Below are 21546 nucleotides of genomic sequence, written 5' to 3' on the forward strand. Positions count from 1 at the left end.
ATTTGAAAATCGTTCATTATTAATTTATTTTTTAAATTACATTTATATCTGAATTTATGCCAACCTATAGACTTTCAAATATCAAAATGTCATGAATTAATATGTATTTGTGTACAAAATGACATATAAACATATTTTACTTTTTTGCCTGGAAACGCTTCCAACATGCACGCGTGTCGCGTGAAAAATAGGCGTCGGTTCTATTTCTAGCATGCACTGGTTTTACGCGTGTCTCACGCAGGCAGTCTGCAAGCTCTAACCTGTTAACATGGGAGCCGAATTAAAAACAGACACGCCACGCAGCTGAGGCGCTTGCGCCACACATCCAGTGTGTCGCTGGCCTAATGTCTCACGTCAAAAGAAAATCACCAGTCATTGGATGTCTCAAACATACATCAATTTAAATAAACATTAACATACAGTAATAATCATGAAATATTTTGATTGGGACTCGAGTGGACTCGGGCATAAGTCCGATTCCTAATATGTTCGAGTCCGAGTCAATACCGAGTCAAAATGCACACGAGTCCATGACAAGACCGAGACCATTAAAATACGGTCTCGAGACCGAGTCCAAGACCGAGTCCGAGTCTCGAGTACTCAACACTGCTTCCTCCAGTGAAAAAGTGCATCTGCTGTAGTCTCTTACTTTAAAATCCAGCTGCTGGATCTGCGCAGATTTCTCTCCTGATTCAGACCAGAACACTTTTCCACCGGAGGAAGTGTTATTATGGATTTTGGCCTTACGGGATGTTTACAAGCCAAAACAACTGATGGACTGGAGTGCTGTGGATTATTGCAGTGTTGTAGTCGAGACCAGCTCATTCGAGTCCGAGTCCAGATCGAGTCCAGAGAGGGTCGAGTCCGAGACAAGACCGAGTTCAGAAAGGGTCGAGTCCGAGTCAAGACCGAGTTCAGAAAGGGTCGAGTCCGAGTCAAGACCGAGTTCAGAAAGGGTCGAGTCCGAGTCAAGACCGAGACCAGAGAGATTGGGTCTTTGACAAGACCTAAAGAAATCTTCAAGAGTATGTAAAATGTTTGGTGGAAACAATAAAGGGTAAAAGGGCCACATAGTATGTGGTGTAAAGGTAATTTTATTAGTATTATGAATTGTAACTTGTCAATATTAAGTGCTCATTTTCACATAACATTGTTGTACCACTATACACATCCATATAACCTTTCTAGTACAAGTAACATTACTGTACCACTATAACTGTAAATGTTAAACTGTAACAGCTTTTACATAACTTTTATCCTTGAAGCTTAACTAATGACTGCTAATATCCTTACAATGTCTTGGATTATGTGCACTTTAGATGTTGTGAAGATTACAGATGGGCATAATAACTTTTTTTTTAAAAAATAAGTGAGGAGACCACCCTGCTACCCAACCAAGCACGATGTGGTCTCATGATCAATCCACCCCAACTAAAAAACTCTCTCTACTGGTGCAGAGGAAGCGGGGACTGACAACAGTTACCATTTTATCACTTTCTGTAACAGCAACGGATAATCTAATGCTTATTTCCCTGGATGGTGCATTTTAATGCAGGGTAAAATACACACTAGTCCAAGTTTTTTTTTTGTTACGGAGGGCATACACACAAGAGCCAACTGACTGTCCAGGAAAATTTCATGCAAAAGTGTGTATGTGCCAGGGGAAGAAAGCTGGATGAAATGCCATATAAGTTCAATGCATTCTGTCAGACATGTTTTTGGGGGGAGATGATTAGTGTTGAGACAGTCAGTCTGTGTCTGTATTCATTATATAAGTTTATAAAACGATATTTGTTTTTTTTCCGGGGCCAATTTTGTCCTGCTTTGTAAAAATAACACAGTTGAGAGAAATAATGTAGGAATGTGGCTTTCTGGAAAGCGGGATCACTACAGGCGGATGGCAGTAGGGTAACTTAAGACCGGTGACACACTGGCTGCGTGGCGTCTCTGCTGCGTGCCAGAAAGGTGGTGGCTGCTTCGCGTTTTCTGTGTCTTTACACACCAGAACCGTGCCTGCACGCGGCGCTTGGCGCACTGCTGCTGCTGTAGGAAACATAGAGGGAGGGCGCCGAAAAACCAGGCTCTTGTCTTCATGACAACAATATCAATTTTTTTTTTTTTTTTTTTTTTTACATACCTACTGATAGGACACCGTCAACAGTATTGACGGCACAATAGAGTATGTTTGACAGGTGCAATATTTGAAAATCGTTCATTATTAATTTATTTTTTAAATTACATTTATATCTGAATTTATGCCAACCTATAGACTTTCAAATATCAAAATGTCATGAATTAATATGTATTTGTGTACAAAATGACATATAAACATATTTTACTTTTTTGCCTGGAAACGCTTCCAACATGCACGCGTGTCGCGTGAAAAATAGGCGTCGGTTCTATTTCTAGCATGCACTGGTTTTACGCGTGTCTCACGCAGGCAGTCTGCAAGCTCTAACCTGTTAACATGGGAGCCGAATTAAAAACAGACACGCCACGCAGCTGAGGCGCTTGCGCCACACATCCAGTGTGTCGCTGGCCTAATGTCTCACGTCAAAAGAAAATCACCAGTCATTGGATGTCTCAAACATACATCAATTTAAATAAACATTAACATACAGTAATAATCATGAAATATTTTGATTGGGACTCGAGTGGACTCGGGCATAAGTCCGATTCCTAATATGTTCGAGTCCGAGTCAATACCGAGTCAAAATGCACACGAGTCCATGACAAGACCGAGACCATTAAAATACGGTCTCGAGACCGAGTCCAAGACCGAGTCCGAGTCTCGAGTACTCAACACTGGATTATTGTGATGTTTTTATCATCTCTCGTTCTGACGGCACCCATTCACTGCAGAGCATCCATTGATGAGACACTGATGCAATGCTACATTTCTCCAAATCTGATGAAGACACAAACTCATCTGGTGACGTCATGTGACCACAACTCTCCATTTATCATTGCATACTGAGACTTTTCTTTATTATTTTTGATGAAATTACCAGCAGTTTATACTTTTTTATATATATAAGTATATAAGTACAGACCAAGTTTGGAAACATTACTATTTTTAATGTTTTTGAAAGAAGTTTCTTCTGCTCATCAAGCCTGCATTTATTTGATCAAAAAACACAGAAAAAACAGGAATATTGTGAAATATTATTACAACTTAAAATAATTGTTTTTAAATGTATTATACTTTAAATGAACATTTATTTCTGTGATGCAAAGCTGAATTTCTTGGATCATTATCACATGATCCTTTAGAAATCATTCTAATATGATGATTCATTATAAAAGCTGGAAACCGTTATGCTGCTTAATATTGTTTCAGAACATGTGATACTTTTTAGGATCCTTTGATGAATAAAAAGTAAAAAAAAAAAAACTGTTTTTAAAATATAAATATTTTGTTATAACAATATACACTAAATAAATAAATAAAATCAATACTTTTCTTCAGTAAGGATGTGTTAAATTGATAAAAAGTGATAGTAAAGAAAATATATTATTAGAATTGTATTTTTTTTATAAATGCAGTTCTTTTGAACCTTTTATTGATCAAATATATTAGACAGCAGAACTGTTTGCAACACTCATAATAAATCAGAATATTAGAATGATTTCTAAATGATCATGTGATCGACTGATGTTACATGTGACACTGAAGGCTGGAGGAATGATGCTGAAAATTCAGCTGCGCATCACAGGAATAATTTTTTTTTTTTAAGTATATTCAAATAGAAAACTATTATTTTAAGTTGTAATAATATTTCACAATATTACAGTTTTTTTTCTGTATTTTTGATCAAATAAATGCAGGCTTGATGAGCAGAAGAAACTTCTTTCAAAAACATTAAAAATAGTAATGTTTCCAAACTTTTGGTCTGTACTGTATATATATATATATAGTGAATGGAAAAAGTAGAACTGATGCTTCTGAGTTTGTTTCTATTAAACTGTGACCTGTAAAAGTTACTGTAAAAAACACAGTAGCAGGTAATTCTCTTAATTGTTAAAATAATAATAATCAGATGTTTTGGTACTTTGTCAGTCTTCTGCTTTTAAAACAAATACATGCACATTTATTTATAGTATTAGAGTTCTCTGTTTTTTCTTCTTCTTTTTTTTTTTTTATAGAGAAAGTCTAAGATTTATCTTTCCAACCATGCATCATTTTGTATTATACTTTCTGAAAATATTTTATGAATAAAATAATTAAATCTAATAAAATTACGCGATAACGTCCTTATTTAATTAATAATAGTTTGAGATCTTTTTAGATATATATTTTTTATTGTACTTTCTAAAAATGTTGTAATGAATATAATATAAAATAATTCAATAATACATTGTTTAATAACAATATACAATTTTTCAATATTGTCATTTTCACTGTACTTAGAAAATAGTTTATAAATTAAATTTAAAAATGAATGCAATGAAAACATTTAATAATAATGATAGTTTTTATTATTATGACATACCCTCATAGTTTCATGTGCTGGAGAAGCGGCTGAACATTAATATCTGTATATGCACTGTTTATTTTACAAGGACAATATTCATGTTTCAATGCAACGGCAAAAAAACGTGTAGCTCAGAACTAACATTCACATTAAATTAATAAATAACAACAAAACAGAAATGATTAGCGTTGGACGAAACACTCACTATCATACAGCAGATAAGTATTCTGAATTATTTCTGACCTTTTGCATTTAATAAATGTATATAATAAGAGTAAAACCTGTCACATGTTTAACAGTTGATCATCACGGCTTGAAGTAATGCACGTCAAATAAAAACATAAACAGCAGTAAAAAACACTGGTGAATCTTCAGATGAGCTTCAGTTGAACATGATGGATTCGGGATCCTGGTTCATCATATGTGCCATGTGTCGCAGAACATCCTTCTTAGTGATGATTCCCAGCAAACGTCTGATGTGAGAGAGAAACAGACGATGATTTCACCGATTAGACACAATGCATGCTTTAGAAAGGGGATTCATCACAGTTTGATGCATTAAAATGAAATTCGTTTTATTTTTATGTTTTTGCATTTATTTAAAAAAATGCATAATAAATTGTTAAATATTATTGCAACTTAAAACAGCATTTTATTTTGTGAATCTCTGTTAAAGTGTAATTTATTTCTGCGATGCAGCGCTGAATTTCGACACGTCTTCACTGTCACATGATCTTCAGAAAATTCTTTACTGTCACTTGATTAATTTAATGCACACTTGATCAATAAAAGTATCGTTTTCTTACAATATTAACACTTTAAAAAAGACAGCAAGGTCTCATTTGTTAACATCAGTAGCACAGGTATATTTGTAGCAATATACAACAATACATTGTATACATAATTTCTGCATTAGGATATTAAGTAAAGATCATGTTCCATGAAGATATTTAGTAAACCTCCGACCACTTAAGGAACGGATTGAGTGTGAAAGCGTTACCCGCTGCGTGTGACCAGACACTGGCGCAGGCCCAGCTTTCGGAAGATGTCCACCACCGTCTCCATCGGCGTGTGGTCAGTGACGGTGAAGGGACTGAGGTTCAGGATGCGTCTGAGTTTGAGCGGCTGAGGGTTAGACGCAGGAATCTGTGGAGCGTCTTCAGTGAAATACACCACAGAGTTACTGACGACCCCGTCCTGCTTCTGACGCGCGTTCTCTGACACACACACACACACACACACACACACACACACATCACTGGACTGCATGCAGTCATATACAAGCAAACAGGAATCGTTTGAGTCGCCTCATTAAATTAGATTATTATTATAATAGACACATCTAATGGTTGCAGTAATAATAATACAGTAAAAACAACACTGACGGATTATAATTAATTAGAAAACAATATAATTATAATCATATATATAATCATAAAAGTAATAAATAACATGATTCATTATATTTCATGTAATAAAATAATAAACGCAGTCTTGGAGAGCAGTAGAGACCTCGTTCAAAAACATTAAAAAAATTTAATTATTGACAATGTTTTGCGAAGTAGTGCATATAATTATTTAAATAACACATAAACTGCTGTTTTATTCTTCTTGGATGATTTTTTTTTGTCACTTGAATTAAACTTTAATATATATTTATATAAACTATTATAGTATATATTCATATTTTTCATATTTAAATATAATTATATTTATATTTTATTTCAGCTTTTTATTGTAATAAAAAATTCAGCTTTGATCACAGAAATAAATTACATTTTACGATATATTTACATAGAAAACAGTTATTTTAAATTCTAATAATATTTCACAATTTTTAATCACTTTTAAATCAATTTTTATTATTATTATTATTATTTTATTACATCAAATGCAGGCCATGGTGAGCAGAAGAGACTTCTTTCAAAAACAATAATAATAATAAAAACGTTTGCACAGAATTGCACATCATTTATTAAACTAATATTTTTAAAATGTATGTCACATAACTTGCTTTATGGAATACCCCCCAGACAGTTTCTACAGATGCTGGAGGTACGGTTTGTTTTGCATTAATAAGAACAGCTAATAATAATAATACATGCTTGTTTCTTGTTTATTTCATGTTTATACAGATTTGACAGGAAAGCACTGAGCTTCAGTTGGGATGCATTCAAAATGTACTTTTATTAACAAAAGTAACAAGCAAAATCTAATTTTTATATAGAAAATGTATATAATCCACTCTTACTAAATGCACGATTATTCCTATACAGTATTATATGGAACTGAGCAACTTCAGTTCCTCTTTTTTCACAATATTTTAAATAAAAAACATAACGACGCCTCATCTAGTGGATAAGCTATTAAAAAACTTTATGCACTTACATCGTCATTGCATTTCATTTTCCACTGATCTGACGCACACTTAAAATTAAAATGCATTGTTTTTGCATTTGCATATTTTAAATTCAACGAATATTCTAAGTTTCATCCAAATTGGATCAACAGAGAATGGTCCGCTCGGTAAATTCGAATTTAAATATTATCAATATTCGAATATAAACATATAATTTCAGTTACGTGGAAAAAAAGCTTTTTGCTTCTCTCCTGAGGCCACAAGAGGGCGCATCGAGCAAAATATTACTAAAGCATGTTTCTTCGAAGCATAAGATAACACGACGATCTTTGAAACAAGTGCATGGTTATTTAAACCAATGTTTGGGAACCATATATAATTAATTAAGTTGCTTAAGCAATCAGAAACAAAATAGCATCATGTATGTATTACATAGTTTGATACAAAGGACCGAAAACCAATAAAAAGTACTTTATCCGTTTAAAAACATGAGATGCATAAGGATGGGAAACAAAGTCTCGAAACATGTTTTTGAACTGAAGTTGAACTAGAACATGATGCTTGTAGATGTCCCTTAGGAAAATGCAATAAATATGCATTCGGCTTACGATCTTCTTTGCATTGCTCTTCTCTTTTTTTCACAATATTTTAAATAAAAAACATAACGACGCCTCATCTAGTGGATAAGCTATTAAAAAACTTTACGTACTTACATTGTCATTGCATTTCATTTTCCACTGATCTGACGGCACACTTAAAATTAAAATGCATTGTTTTTATGCATTCGCATATTTTAAATTCAACGAATACTCGAAATTTGCCACCGAGATGAGCTGGATCGAATTTCATCCAAATTGGATCAACAGAGAATGGTCCGCTCGGTAAATTCGAATTTAAATATTATCAATATTCGAATATAAACATATAATTTCAGTTACGGTGAAAAAAGCTTTTTGCCACAAGAGGGCGCATCGAGCTAAATATTATTAATGCACGTTTCTTCAAAGCATAAGATAACACGACTTTCTTTGAAACAAGTGCATGATATTCAAATCAATGTTTGTGGACCATATATAATTAATTAAGTTGCTTAAACAATTAGAAACAAAATAGCATCATGTATTGCATAGTTTAATACAAAGGACCGAAAACGGATAAGATGCAAGAAGCATGAGATGCAATGGGATTGGGGAAAAAAACTTGACGCACACCTAAAATTCAAATGCATTATTTTTGCATTTGCATATTTTAAATTCAATGAGTATTCGACCGCAGCACTGTGTGCATGTGTCTTACTGATGTTCAGGATGAGGTCTCGTCTCTGCACGAAGCCGATGAGTCTCTCAGACTCGCGCGAGACCACCACAGGGAAGCCGTTGTAGTCGGTGTCTTTGATGAGCGTCTCCACGTCCTCCACCGTGGTGCTGTCCTGCGTGAGGACGGCCAGAGGAGGCTCGTTGCGGCGTGGACGCATCACATCGGTGGCCAGCGTGCGGTGCGTGAACTCGTCCTGGTCCAGGTACGGGTAGCCGTTGAGCTGGATGTGAGCTTCGTAAATGCCCTCCTTCCCGAAGGCATCGGCCACCCATTTACTGGTGACAGCGGCCGCCATCAGAGGAACGATGTACTCCAGACCCCCGGTCAACTCGAACATGATGACCACCAGAGACACCGTCATCCGCGTCACACCGCCTGCATCAGCACAGACATCGTTATATGACATGCAACAAACGGTGAAATATAGGTCTGGCATAGTCTTTTTAGACTGTGCGAAGAAAATAAGAGAAAATTATATACAAATAATGAAATATCCGAAAAAATAAGGAGAAAAAATTATTAGAATTAAATACAAATAAAGAAATATACACAATATATTAAACTTCACTTTATAATCTACACCAGCAAAACCTACTGTCATTTACATGTTATTCATTTAAATATTTAGAATCAGTTAATTTTTATTTTATATTATTCTGTAATTTTGATACGTGCTTGTTGTTTTAGTTTTTTAATAAATTTTTTTTTTTTTTTATCATTTAATGATTTTATTTTTATGTCAGCTTTATTCCAATATTAGAAAACTATTTTCAATAGTTTTACTGTCTATTCATTTTAATTAATTAAAAATGTATTTTTTAATATTATTTTTGTCATTTTTATTAGATTTTTATATTTCTATTTAAATTAAATTTCTATTTCGGTTTTAGTAATTTTAGTATGTAAGAAATGGTAAAAAAATTTTTCCGTTTAAGTATTTTATTTTAAAGGTGCAATAAGTGATTGTGTTCAGAAACATTTTTAGTTATAGTGGTTGAAATCTCTTCACATCCAATTAAAGTGCTTGTTCCATTTAGCTTTAATTTATGTTTAATTTATGTTTATGTTATTTTTAAGTTTTTCATCTAATGCTTTTATTTTATTTCAGCTTTATTTTAATAACATCGTCTATTCTTTTTAACTAATCTATGAATCAATTTATTAAATTAATTAATTTATTATTAAAAAAAAATGCATTTTAGTTTTTGTTTTACATTTTAAATACATAAAAAAAAAATTTATTAGTTTTTTATATTTCTATTTAAATGTAATTTATTTTGTATTATTTTGTATTAGTAATTTAAGTATGTAAGAAATGGTACATGTAAAAAAAAAATATTTCCGTTTAAGTATTTTATTTTAAAGGTGCAATAAGTGATTGTCTTCGGAAACATTTTTTGTTATGCCGGTTAAAAGTCCCTTCACATCCCGATTGCAATGATTAAGATAATTGGTTTAAATGTATTTATCTGTATTTATATATCATGTGTAAAGCGTAGAACCAAGAAATGTTAGTCCAATCAAAATGCTCATTCCGTTTTGCATTAATTTATTTTTAAGTTTAAGTAGTTTTGTAAAATAGACATATTTTTGTTTATTTCACCTTTAATCGCAGAAAACATCATAAAAATATCTAATGAGAATGAAAAATTGCTTTGACAAGTAAAGTGAGCATCTCAGCCATGAGTATTAAATTTTAAAAAAAGCAGCGTCAAATTAAAAATAGACTTGCATGGTGAATAAAACAATATTCCACATCAGATTCTGTATAGATACCCCCTAAAAACACATCTGATCAGGGATTTCCCTTCTGCGAGTCTAAAAGTTTATAATCTACATCATCAAATCACATCCCGATCTGAAGAGGTTCTGGATCTGGAGCGTCTCACCCAAACACGCAGCGGCTCCGACCATAGCGTACAGACCCGGGGTCACACAGTCTGCTCCAGGACGACACCAGTTCTTAAAGATGATCCAGTCGTGATGATGATAAGCCATCTGCTCCACCGCGATGCCCACGATACGACCGGCGATGGCACCCACCGCCATACTAGGGATGAACAGACCCGACGGGATCTGAGGAGAATCACAGTCAGGATCAGGATCAGGATGGTTTCGGTCAGAACTGAGATCACAATTATCGCAAGTGAGTTTGGAAACAGTATGCATTTAATTTATTTAAATGCTAAAAGGAGATACTCTCACAACAAAATTAACAATTTAACTCTCGAATGCTCTTTAAAACATTTTCCTCGCTGCTGTGTCCTCCTTCAAAAACTCTAACAGCTGATGACTTTGCCACATTCTTCATTAATCAAATTAAATCCATCTCTTCCCTCTTAGAGACACGCAGAACTCATCCTTTCTAATCATCCTACTACTTGCCCTCTTGATCCTATTCCTTCTCATCTTCTTCAAGCCATTTCTCCTGAAGTTGTGCCTGCACTCGCTCACTTCATTAGCAAATCCCTTCACACAGACCTTTAAATTTACTGTTCCCTCTTGGAGGAATTACCCGACCAGTCCTTATGCTGAGTTCACACCAAACGCTAATTATTCGATCGAGTTGAATACATACAAAGCCAATGTAGAGACATGAATAGAGTCTAATTGAAATGATGCGAAATGCGCGCAAGTTGAAAAATTTCCAGGAGTGCTGGTGCTGTGAAGCCAGACAGGCTTTCCAGTATATTTGGGACTTCCAGAACAGGTACAAAGCAGCAATCATAGATAGTATTCTTCATCATGATTATTCGCGCAATGTTTTTATAAATCTTCCGCGAATAATCTAGAGCGAGTGACGCAATGCGCAATAAAATAAGTTAGAATAACAAAAGCATATAAAATTTATAAAACTGTCATATAAAAAATTTAAGTAAATTCAAAATATTAATAAATACTATGTTGCTGTATGTGTCACTGGGGAGAAACAAACATTGTATGGGTCAAAATTATCGATTTTTCTTTTATGCCAAAAATCATTTGGATATTAAGTACAGATTATGTTCCGTCAAGATATTTTGTAAATTTCCTACCGTAAATAAATCAAAACCTAATGTTTGATTAGTAATATGCATAGCTAAGAACTTAATTTGCACAACTTTAAAGATGATTTTCTCGGGATTTAGATTTTTTTGCTCCCTCAGATTCCAGATTTTCAAATAGTTGCATCTCTGACAAATACTGTTCTCTTAACAAACCACACATCAATGAAAAGCTATTTATTCAGCTTTCAGATGATGCATGAATCTCACTTTCAACAAATTGACCCTTATGACTGGTTTTGTGATCCAGGCTCACATATACTGTAAGTAATTCTAAAATAATATAATTAACCTTCACACAAGAGAGCACGGTGGTTCTGACCTTCATGCCGAATGTGAAGATGGTGATGACGATCTTGAAGACGAGGGCCAGTGTGAGCTGCCAGAGGGCGCTGTAGACCCCGGGGCCGGCGGGTCTGTCGGGGATGTCGTCCACGGGCCGGCTCATGTTAGGGTTGTTGATGTAATCACAGAGCTGTGAGGACTCGAGCGCGCCGCAGTCGTTGAACAGCTCTGAGATCAGCTCGCTGGTGCTACGCCGCGTGTAGGGATTGGGGAAGGCCAGGACGGCCGTGATCCCCGTCACCACGATCACCTCCAGCACCGGGTACTTGCCCAACCGTGTGGTCTTGCGCCGCCGGCACCAAGCGATGTTACAGCGGATGAAGAGCGTCCCCCAGAGGCCCCCGAACACACCCAGCAGGATGAACGGCACCAGCTCGGCCATGTACCACGGCGTGTGATACTCCACGTAGAACAGAACCAGACGATTGTTACCAAACGGGTTGATGGAGCGCAGCGTGAAAGCCGCCACCAGCGCCGCGAAGAACGACCGCCATAATGTCTTCAGAGGGAAATAATAACTCACCTGCAGACACACAAAATATTTGTGCTGAATCATTCATAAACGAAGCAAGTGACTGGCTTTATGAATGAGTCACTGAATCATTAACTCACTCAATTAATTCAAACCACTGCTTCATTTCGGATACCAAGCAAGTAACTGAGTTTATAAATGAGTCACTGAATCATTAACTCACTCAATTAATTCAAAAGGCTGATTCAATATGGAAATGAAGCAAGTAACTGTCTATATGAACGAGTCACTGAATCATTGACTCACTCAATTCGTTCAAACCACTGATTCATTTCGGATACAAGGCAAGTAACTGAATTTATAAATGAGTCACTGAATCATTGGTTCATTCAATTGGTTCAAACTGCTTATTCCGTTTGGGAATGAAGCAAGTGACTCTCTTTATAAATGAGTCACTGAATCATTAACTCACTCAATTAATTCAAAAGGCAGATTCAGTTTGGAAATTAAGCAAGTAACTGTCTATATGAATGAGTCACTGAATCATTGACTCACTCAATTCGTTCAAACCACTGATTCATTTCGGATACCAAGCAAGTAACTGAGTTTTTAAATGAGTCACTGAATCATTGGTTCATTCAATTGGTTCAAACTGCTTATTCCGTTCGGGAATGAAGCAAGTGACTCTCTTTATAAATGAGTCACTGAATCATTAACTCACTCAATTAATTCAAAAGGCAGATTCAGTTTGGAAATGAAGCAAGTAACTGTCTATATGAACGAGTCACTGAATCATTGACTCACTCAATTTGTTCAAACCACTGATTCATTTTGGAAAAAAGCAAGTGACTCTCTTTACGAATGAGTCACTGAATCATTGACTCACTCAATTCATTCAAACCACTGCTTCATTTTGGATACAAAGCAAGTAACTGAATTTATAAACGAGACACTGAATCATTGGTTCATTCATTCAGAAACGAAACAAGTCACAGTATTTTTGAATGAGTCACTGAATCACTGACTCACTCATTTCATTCAAACTGCTTCTTCAGTTTGGAAATGAAGCAAGCAACTCTCTTTATGAACAAGTCAGTGAATCATTGATTCACTCAATTCATTCAAACCACTGCTTCATTTCGGATACAAAGCAAGTGACTGAATTAAGGAATGAGTTACTGAATCATTGGTTCATTCATTCAGAAACGAAACAAGTCACTGTATTTATGAATGAGTCACTGAATCATTGACTCAATTAGTTTGTCCAAACCACTGATTAATTTCGGAAACAAAGCAAGGAGATTGGTCTTTATGAATGAGACACAGATTCATTGACACACTCGATTTGTCCAAATTGTTGATTCTTTCATAAACGATGCAAGTAACTGATTTTATGAATGAGTCACTGAATCATTGACTCACTCAATTCGTTTAAACCACTGATTCATTTCGGAAACAAAGCAAGTGACTCTCTTTATGAATGAGCCATTGAATCATTAACTCACTCAATTCATTCAGAGTGCTGATTCAGTTTGGAAATAAAGCAAGTGACTCTCTTCATGAATGAGTCACTGAATCATCGACAAACTTGATTTGTTCATTTTAAATATTTTATAAACATATTATGGATGCACAGAATGTTCGGCAACTGAAACTGACCGAACAATGACGTAATGCAATCAAATAGAGGCGCACTAATGCCGCAAACATGTCGGCAGTTTGGAAATTTCAGTATTAGAGAAAGACATAACCCATGTCCCAATTTTTCAAAACGCTTCTAAATCATACAGAATGTGTTTTTTTGAGAAAGTAAAAATGCACAGAGTTTCCCGGAGGGTTAGGGTTAGGTGTAGGGTTGGTGTAGGGCGATAGAATATACAGTTTCTACATTATAAAAACCATTACACCTATGGGATGAACACACGTTACACAAAAACAAACGTGTGTGTGTGTTTATTTGTACCTCCTCCAGACTGAACAGAACTCCTCCGATTGGAGCTCCGAATGCAACAGACACTCCTGCGGCCGCAGCTGCCGACAAAACCTGAAACAAACGTATGCAGAAGATTTCAGCATATTCCTTTGACTCCTGTCTCACATCAGTCATGTCTCCTCCAGCGGGCAGATGTGCGCACCTCTCTGCGTTTGCCCTCGTTCTTGCTGTATTTGGAGAAGAGGCTGCAGAACAGGTTTCCGCAGCAGCAGGCGACGTGCACGAGCGGCCCTTCCTTCCCCAGACTGAGGCCAGACGACACGGCCAGCACCAGCGTCACCGTCTTTATGAGCAGCGTCCACTTGCCCAGATACCCGCGGATGATGAAGCCGCTCAGGATCGTCTTTATCTAAAACATAAGTTATTGAAATTTAGATTTATTCATCTAAAAAGCTGATTAAATAAATATTGGTTTGTAAGAAGGACAATATTTGGCCGAAATATGGAATCTGAGCATGCAACAAAATCTAAATATTGAGAAAACGTAATCAAAAATTATGTTTTTATATATTCACGGTAGGAGATTTACAAAATATCTTCATGGAACATGATCTTAACTTAATATCCTAATGATTTTTGGCATTAAAGAGAAATGTATAATTGTGAACCATACAATGTATTGTTGTCTATTGCTCCAAATAAACCTGTGACACTGATGACTGCTTCTGTGCTGGGGGGACACATATTAGCTTAATTTCTGCACCTCTGGTATTCCTGATCCGCAGGCGTATGGAGCGAACACTCGCACCAGAGACACGGCCAGGAAGGAGAAGAAGAGCGCCCACAGCACGTACAGGAAGTAGTTCAGCAAGTACACACCTGCGCCCTGATGACAGAATCACACACACATCAGAGTGAAGAGAAACACAAACTAGGAGTGCATGACAGGAGGGGAAAAAACGAGTAAAAATTGTGACTAATTTCAAATGGCAATCAAAAATGTTTCCATGTTTACTACTTTATTTTGGTGGAAATATATTTATTTATTATATCCCTTTATTTAAATTGCAGATTTTGTGACTTGATAATTGCACTAAGCCATATCAGGGTTTTGGATATCCTAAAAAAGCATTGCATAAAAATGAGTTTTTAACTTATTAATCCCTCTGCTTTACCTCAGTGTATCCCGTCATCAGTTCAGCCCATTTCTGCCACTGAGGACATTTGTCTCTGTCGGCGAAGGTGGTCTCATTGGACGTCCAGCAGCACTGCTCATGACTGTACCAGAGCGCAGACAGACACACGCCTTCCTTCAGATCCGTCATCCAATCAACAGCCAGATCGATCACTCCAGCAAGCGTGCCTGAGAGAGACCAGAGAGAGGTTACATGATGAAAGAGTTCTGGTCACGAGTGGGCGTGTCAGTAGGCAGTGATGTCACGAGTGGGCGTGTCTCTGGACAGTGGTGTCCGAGTGGGTGTGTCTCCAGAAAGTGATGTCACGAGTGGGCGTGTCTCAAGACAGTGATCTCACAAGTGGGCAGTGGTTTCAGAAGTGGGCGTGTCACTGGACAGTGGTGTCACAAGTGGGCAGTGGTGTCACGAGTGGGCGTGTCTCTGGGCAGTGGTGTCACAAGTGGGCAGTGGTGTCACGAGTGGGCGTGTCTCTGGGCAGTGGTGTCACGAGTGGGCGTGTCACTGGACAGTGGAGTCACGAGTGGGAGTGTCACTGGACAGTGTTGTCACGAGTGTGCGAGACTCTGGACAGTGATGTCGTGAGTGGGCGTGTCTCTGGGCAGGGGTGTAATGAGTGGGCGTAGCACTGGACAGTGGTGTCATTAGTGGGTGTGTCTCTGGACAGTGGTGTAATGAGTGGGCGTGTCTCTGGGCAGTGGTTTCATGAATGGCCGTGTCTCTGAACAGTGGTATCACGAGTGGGCGTGTCGCTGGAAAGTGGTGTCACGAGTGGGCGTGTCGCTGGAAAGTGGTGTCACGAGTGGGCGTGTCACCTGACAGTGGTGTCATGAGTGGGCGTGACTCTGGACAGTGATGTCATGAATGGGCGTGTCTCTGGGCAGGGGTGTAATGAGTGGGCGTTGCACTGGACAGTGGTGTCATTAGTGGGCGTGTCTCTGGACAGTGGTGTAATGAGTGGGCGTGTCTCTGGGCAGTGGTTTCATGAATGGGCGTGTCTCTGAACAGTGGTATCACGAGTGGGCGTGTCGCTGGAAAGTGGTGTCACAAGTGGGCGTGTCGCTGGAAAGTGGTGTCACGAGTGGGCGTGTCACCTGACAGTGGTGTCATGAGTGGGCGTGACTCTGGACAGTGATGTCATGAGTGGGCGTGTCTCTGGGCAGGGGTGTAATGAGTGGGCGTTGCACTGGACAGTGGTGTCATTAGTGGGCGTGTCTCTGGACAGTGGTGTAATGAGTGGGCGTGTCTCTGGGCAGTGGTTTCATGAATGGGCGTGTCTCTGAACAGTGGTATCACGAGTGGGCGTGTCGCTGGAAAGTGGTTTCACAAGTGGGCGTGTCGCTGGAAAGTGGTGTCACGAGTGGGCGTGTCACCTGACAGTGGTGTCATGAGTGGGCGTGACTCTGGACAGTGATGTCATGAGTGGGCGTGTCTCTGGGCAGGGGTGTAATGAGTGGGCGTAGCACTGGACAGTGGTGTCATTAGTGGGCGTGTCTCTGGACAGTGGTGTAATGAGTGGCCGTGTCTCTGGGCAGTGGTTTCATGAATGGGCGTGTCTCTGAACAGTGGTATCACGAGTGGGCGTGTCGCTGGAAAGTGGTGTCACAAGTGGGCGTGTCGCTGGAAAGTGGTGTCACGAGAGGGTGTGTCACCTGACAGTGGTGTCATGAGTGGGTGTGTCTCTGAACAGTGATGTCATGTGTGGGCATGTCTCTGGGCAGTAATGCCATGAGTGGGCATGTCTCTGTAAAGTGATGTCATGAATGGGTGTGTCTCTGAACAGTGTTGTCATGAGTGGGCGTGTCTCTGGACAGTATTAGGTGCGTTTGACTTGAAGCATGCCTACAGACGCCGATCATCTAGAGCACTCGCTTGCATTTAGGGGCGCAACTGAAAGCAGACACATCAAGCCGGACACTTTTTACTCCTGTCTGTGACACTCAAGCTGTGTTTGCATACTTTATAAGAGATGAAGTTAATTAAATGCAATATTTGTCAAATACATAGACGTTTCAGTAACATTTTAATGAGCAAAAGAAACACTTTTTATATACAGTACAGCACCGTCTTTTCAAGAATAAAGTTCAACATAATAATATACTATCTAAATACTAATAAAGTGGGGGTATATGCTTTTATCAGTGTTGTATGACAAACGTGACTCAATACAACAGTGTGACAGCAGTAAAAAAGCTTTTACCATTCTAAAAACACATATTTGGGGCCATCATTGGAATTGAAAAGGTTAGAATAAACCCGAAACACACGTGATCATTGTCATGTGGTGAATCTGGCCAATCATGAAACAGCTGTGTCTTCATCGGCATTTGACATTTCGACGAGAAGTGGAGCAGATACCTACGAGATCAAAGGCGGATATCGCCTAATTTACACTCATGCACTGTGTTGCTGATAAAGATGATAAAATTTAATATATGTTGCTTTTATATTAAAATAGGTATGATTAACAAGACACCCAAAGTGCTTGCTATTTAATTCCCTTCGAAAGATAAATTTATCACCAATTTTTACTTTAACAGAAAAATTTATTTTGGATTTTTATAGAAATATAACAATCACACACCTCGCACAGAGATCACATTGTAACAGTGTTTTTGGAATGTTGGGCGTGTTTCTAGTCAGTGATGTCATGTCTCAGCACCTGACAGCAGACCAATCAGCAGCATCACCAGCCATCCTGACCAGGCGTCCAGCAAACTCTTAATGAACTCCCAGATGGACTCTTTACTCTTACAGGTGATCTGCAAAGACACACAAAATAAACCAGTGCACTACTGAATACAATGCACGCTATCAGTGTCAGGAAGTCCGGTTCACCTTCCGATGTCTGTCCGTGTCTCTGGATTTCTCTCTCAGCCAGTCAATGGTGTGAAAGTCCTCATAAGTGCCAACGTCTGGGAACGGCTCGTCCAAGAAGTCCATCAGGTTCCCGGCGCCATTTATCTCCTCTGTAGAAGTGGCAGTGCTGATGCCTGAGGAGGAATAAACCACTAAATATATTTCCAAACACACATTCTCTCATCAAACTTCATCCTGGGATGCTTTTGAATACTATTAAAGGAGGAACGTGTATGCTAAAACTTTAATGATATCTCAATAAAAATATGAGAAAACTTTAATATACAGTTGGAACAAATTATTTTCATATTTAGTTTTTTTATTATGTTTTATTTTTATTTATTCAATTAAAAATTTATTTCAAACATGCATGCACAAGCGTTTGTTTAAAAAGCCTATAAGCGATTACAAAAATAGCATGAAACTGCCAGTGTGCAACACAGTTAATATATTACAGTATATTGCAATATTGTGCACCTTTTTCTCCTACCTTTTCACATTTTGCATCATATGAGGAATCGTTCAAATACAGCAGGAACACTTTACTTTAAGGTTTGCTGTTTTAAGATTTTTATATTATAATTTTTTTTTTTTTTTTTTTAGTTTAAAGGTTATCTCAAGCTTGTAAGCAGAAGTATTCATGAAAATAAATAAATAAATAAATAACTACCAGAGTGCAACACAGTGATTCCTGAAGTAGTCTACAGTGTTGAATATCATGCATCGTATCACCTCTTCCATCACTATGCACTAAAAATGCATTTAAATAAAACATTTAAATATGTTCACATACACTAAGAAACAATTATTATTCATATTTTTTCAATTTATTAATTTTTATTTGTACATTTTTAAATAACTTCATGCACATAAGCAGAAGCATTCATTTTAAAATATTTTTTAAATGGGTTTTAAGCTGTGAAATTCATATTCTAATAAAATACAGTAGTATTGTAAGATTTACTGTCACATTTTCTACAGCTTAAAATTTTTTTAAGTAAACACTTTAACTACATGTTTATAATAACTAAATGTATATATATATATATATATATATATATATATATATATAATTTATATTTAAAACTAAATCCACTCAAAAACATTGCAGTACCATAGGCCTTTTTATTATTATTATGTCTTTTTTTATTTACTTTTGTTGTATATCTTAAGAAAAAACAATGTAGTAGGTGTTCAGTAATATTTATTTGTCACAATATATATATATATATATATATATATATATATGTGTGTGTGTGTGTGTGTGTGTGTGTGTGTATATATATATATATATATATATATATATACGTATACATATATATATACACATATATTCATATATATATATACACACACACATATATACATATATATATACAAACACATACACATACATATATATACACACACATACATATATATACACACACATACATACATATATACACACACACACACATATACATACACACACACACATATACATATGTATATATATATATATATATATATACATACATATACACACACACACACACACATATATATATATATATATATATATACATATAATATGGAAATGGAAATGAACGCACGCAGAGGCCTTGTTACAGAAATAACACTCAGATCAGATGTCACAGGTGTATTTCTATCAGTGCAGCATAAACATGTTTAAAAACACCCGCACAAACACATTAAAGACATGAAATGCGCTCAAATGAACCCATAATAACAACACGACTGTCTTATAGAGCAGGTGCACGATGATTGGGATCGAACAAACACACTCGCATGCGATGGATCTCACCTTCTGCCTCCGCCATATCTCTGTTTGTGTGATAAATTAAAGAAGAAGTGATGATTTGTAGTGTTTATCCATCATAATATCAGAATATGGAATAAACTGATGCGGCAGGACGGCGACGTACAGAGATGACGTCAGCGCGTAGCGGCGCCTGCGCACAGACCGCAAGAAGACGCTTGAAAATGCTCTGTTCAGCTGCATCAAAATTTAAGGGCGTTTTTTTTATATTAAAATGATGATCTATTCGAATACAAAAGGAAAACTGCAAAAGGAAGTCTGTGTGAAAAGCAGACCATCATAAACGATAATGATTGGTCAATTCTGATATGCGCTGAGAAAAGGAACAAATATCACGTGACGTGAACGTCTCGATGTCTATGTATATCATATCATACACAAATTATTTTCTATGCTGTGTCATGACCGTGAAGTCTCCCAAAAAAAAACATAGCCTATAATGTTTTAAAAGCACTGAAATGTGAATATCTTTTTTTTTGTTTGGAGCAAAAGATTCGCCAACCCGCTCATAAATCAAATGATATGCAATGCGCAATATAAAGTCCCAATCTGAATCACGATTCGCGATCGGATTCGATCGCTTTGAATCATTTTGCGACGCCATGGTTTAACGGATTCTAAAAGCTGCGTAGGCTATCCATCACATATCACTACGTGCTTTTTAAAATCATTACAAATGATTTTAAAAATTGATGTCGAAATTCGCAAATAAAAAGCTCTTGACCTTGTTTTTGCTTTTGAATCACTTGAACTTTATGATCGAGGTCACAAGTTTGAATTTGAATCAATCGGAGCGGTTCCCGCGTAAATGACTCGGTTTGTCTTCTCTTTTCGCGCATTCAGTCGTGTTTACATGACACTCAGCTCTACTAATGGCTTAAACTAGAGTTTTATGACATTAACTGAATTATGATATTACTATACTATGATATTTACAAATAAAACATACATTTTCCATTTCAAAGATCAAATCAATGAACATATTCATGTGAGGTAACCAGTTAATGCTAACTAGTGCAAAACTCCTTCAATACGACGAGCTTCAGCTCAAAATACATGTTATATGGAAACACTGTGCTTTATGATGGAGTTTGTTGCATAATTCACTATATTTGAAATAGTTTGAGCTGGAGTCCAATAGAAACATTCAGTCTCTCGTACCATTGAAGTGATTTTTCATAAATATGTGAAATTATTGTTGTTTCTGATTGTATTAGTCTGTATAGAGTGATATAGTCAAAGTAAAAACGAGCAGATGACCACAAAACAGCAAAACTGCATAAAATTAAAGAGTCTATACTTTATCATTCTGCTGAACTGTATGTTTTAAACATTTCGGCTGTTCTTACATGTGTTTTTCCAGCATATTTCTTTAACATTTCGGGTAATATCAATGTTGTGATCTATTTCAGATGCAGCCCAAATTACATTAACAGTAGGTATGTACACATATATATAATTGTTTGATTGAAATTATTGTTTGGGACAATTTAGTCGCTGGATTTTGGTAAGGACATGTCATAGCATCCAAACAAGGGTCAGTTGTTTGAAGTTCTTGAGCTCTTTGTGATCCTGAGTTAACTGAAAGTCATCAAGCCTTCTTCTAAACTAAATCAAAGACCTAATTCAAGTCTGTGGAACATGTGGACCATTGTCTGAGCATCGTGGGAGAGCTTTATCTGGAAGTATTTTCCCTTTTCCCCGTGTGAATTTCACGGCAATTATGA

The 21546-nt window shown here is 36.8% G+C and overlaps 1 protein-coding gene across 1 annotated transcript; it reads right to left on the reverse strand.

Annotated features, from left to right (window-relative positions):
• Nucleotides 1-4456: 4456 nt before the first annotated feature.
• On the reverse strand, nucleotides 4457-19972 carry clcn4 (chloride channel, voltage-sensitive 4). Its single transcript, XM_052569921.1, has 12 exons — nucleotides 19805-19972; nucleotides 17977-18131; nucleotides 17801-17900; nucleotides 15121-15308; nucleotides 14709-14831; nucleotides 14148-14354; nucleotides 13976-14056; nucleotides 11518-12063; nucleotides 10041-10227; nucleotides 8131-8526; nucleotides 5476-5692; nucleotides 4457-4948 (listed from the first exon to the last, which is right to left on the reverse strand). The coding sequence occupies exons 1-12, from the start codon at nucleotides 19818-19820 to the stop codon at nucleotides 4858-4860; spliced, it is 2307 nt and encodes a 768-aa protein (XP_052425881.1). The 5' UTR covers nucleotides 19821-19972; the 3' UTR covers nucleotides 4457-4857.
• Nucleotides 19973-21546: the final 1574 nt, after the last annotated feature.

The sequence above is a fragment of the Carassius gibelio genome, chromosome B11 (genome assembly GCF_023724105.1).
Source record: "Carassius gibelio isolate Cgi1373 ecotype wild population from Czech Republic chromosome B11, carGib1.2-hapl.c, whole genome shotgun sequence".
Lineage (NCBI taxonomy): Eukaryota > Metazoa > Chordata > Actinopteri > Cypriniformes > Cyprinidae > Carassius > Carassius gibelio.

What these genes read in the sequence shown, in the direction of transcription:
- clcn4 (XM_052569921.1), bottom strand. An exon ending in ACGAGGGCAAACGCAGAGAG is followed by an intron (nt 14,057 to 14,147) that starts GTGCGCACATCT and finishes CGTTTGTTTCAG; the next exon opens with GTTTTGTCGGCAGCTGCGGC. An exon ending in TCTTCACATTCGGCATGAAG is followed by an intron (nt 10,228 to 11,517) that starts GTCAGAACCACC and finishes GATTCTCCTCAG; the next exon opens with ATCCCGTCGGGTCTGTTCAT.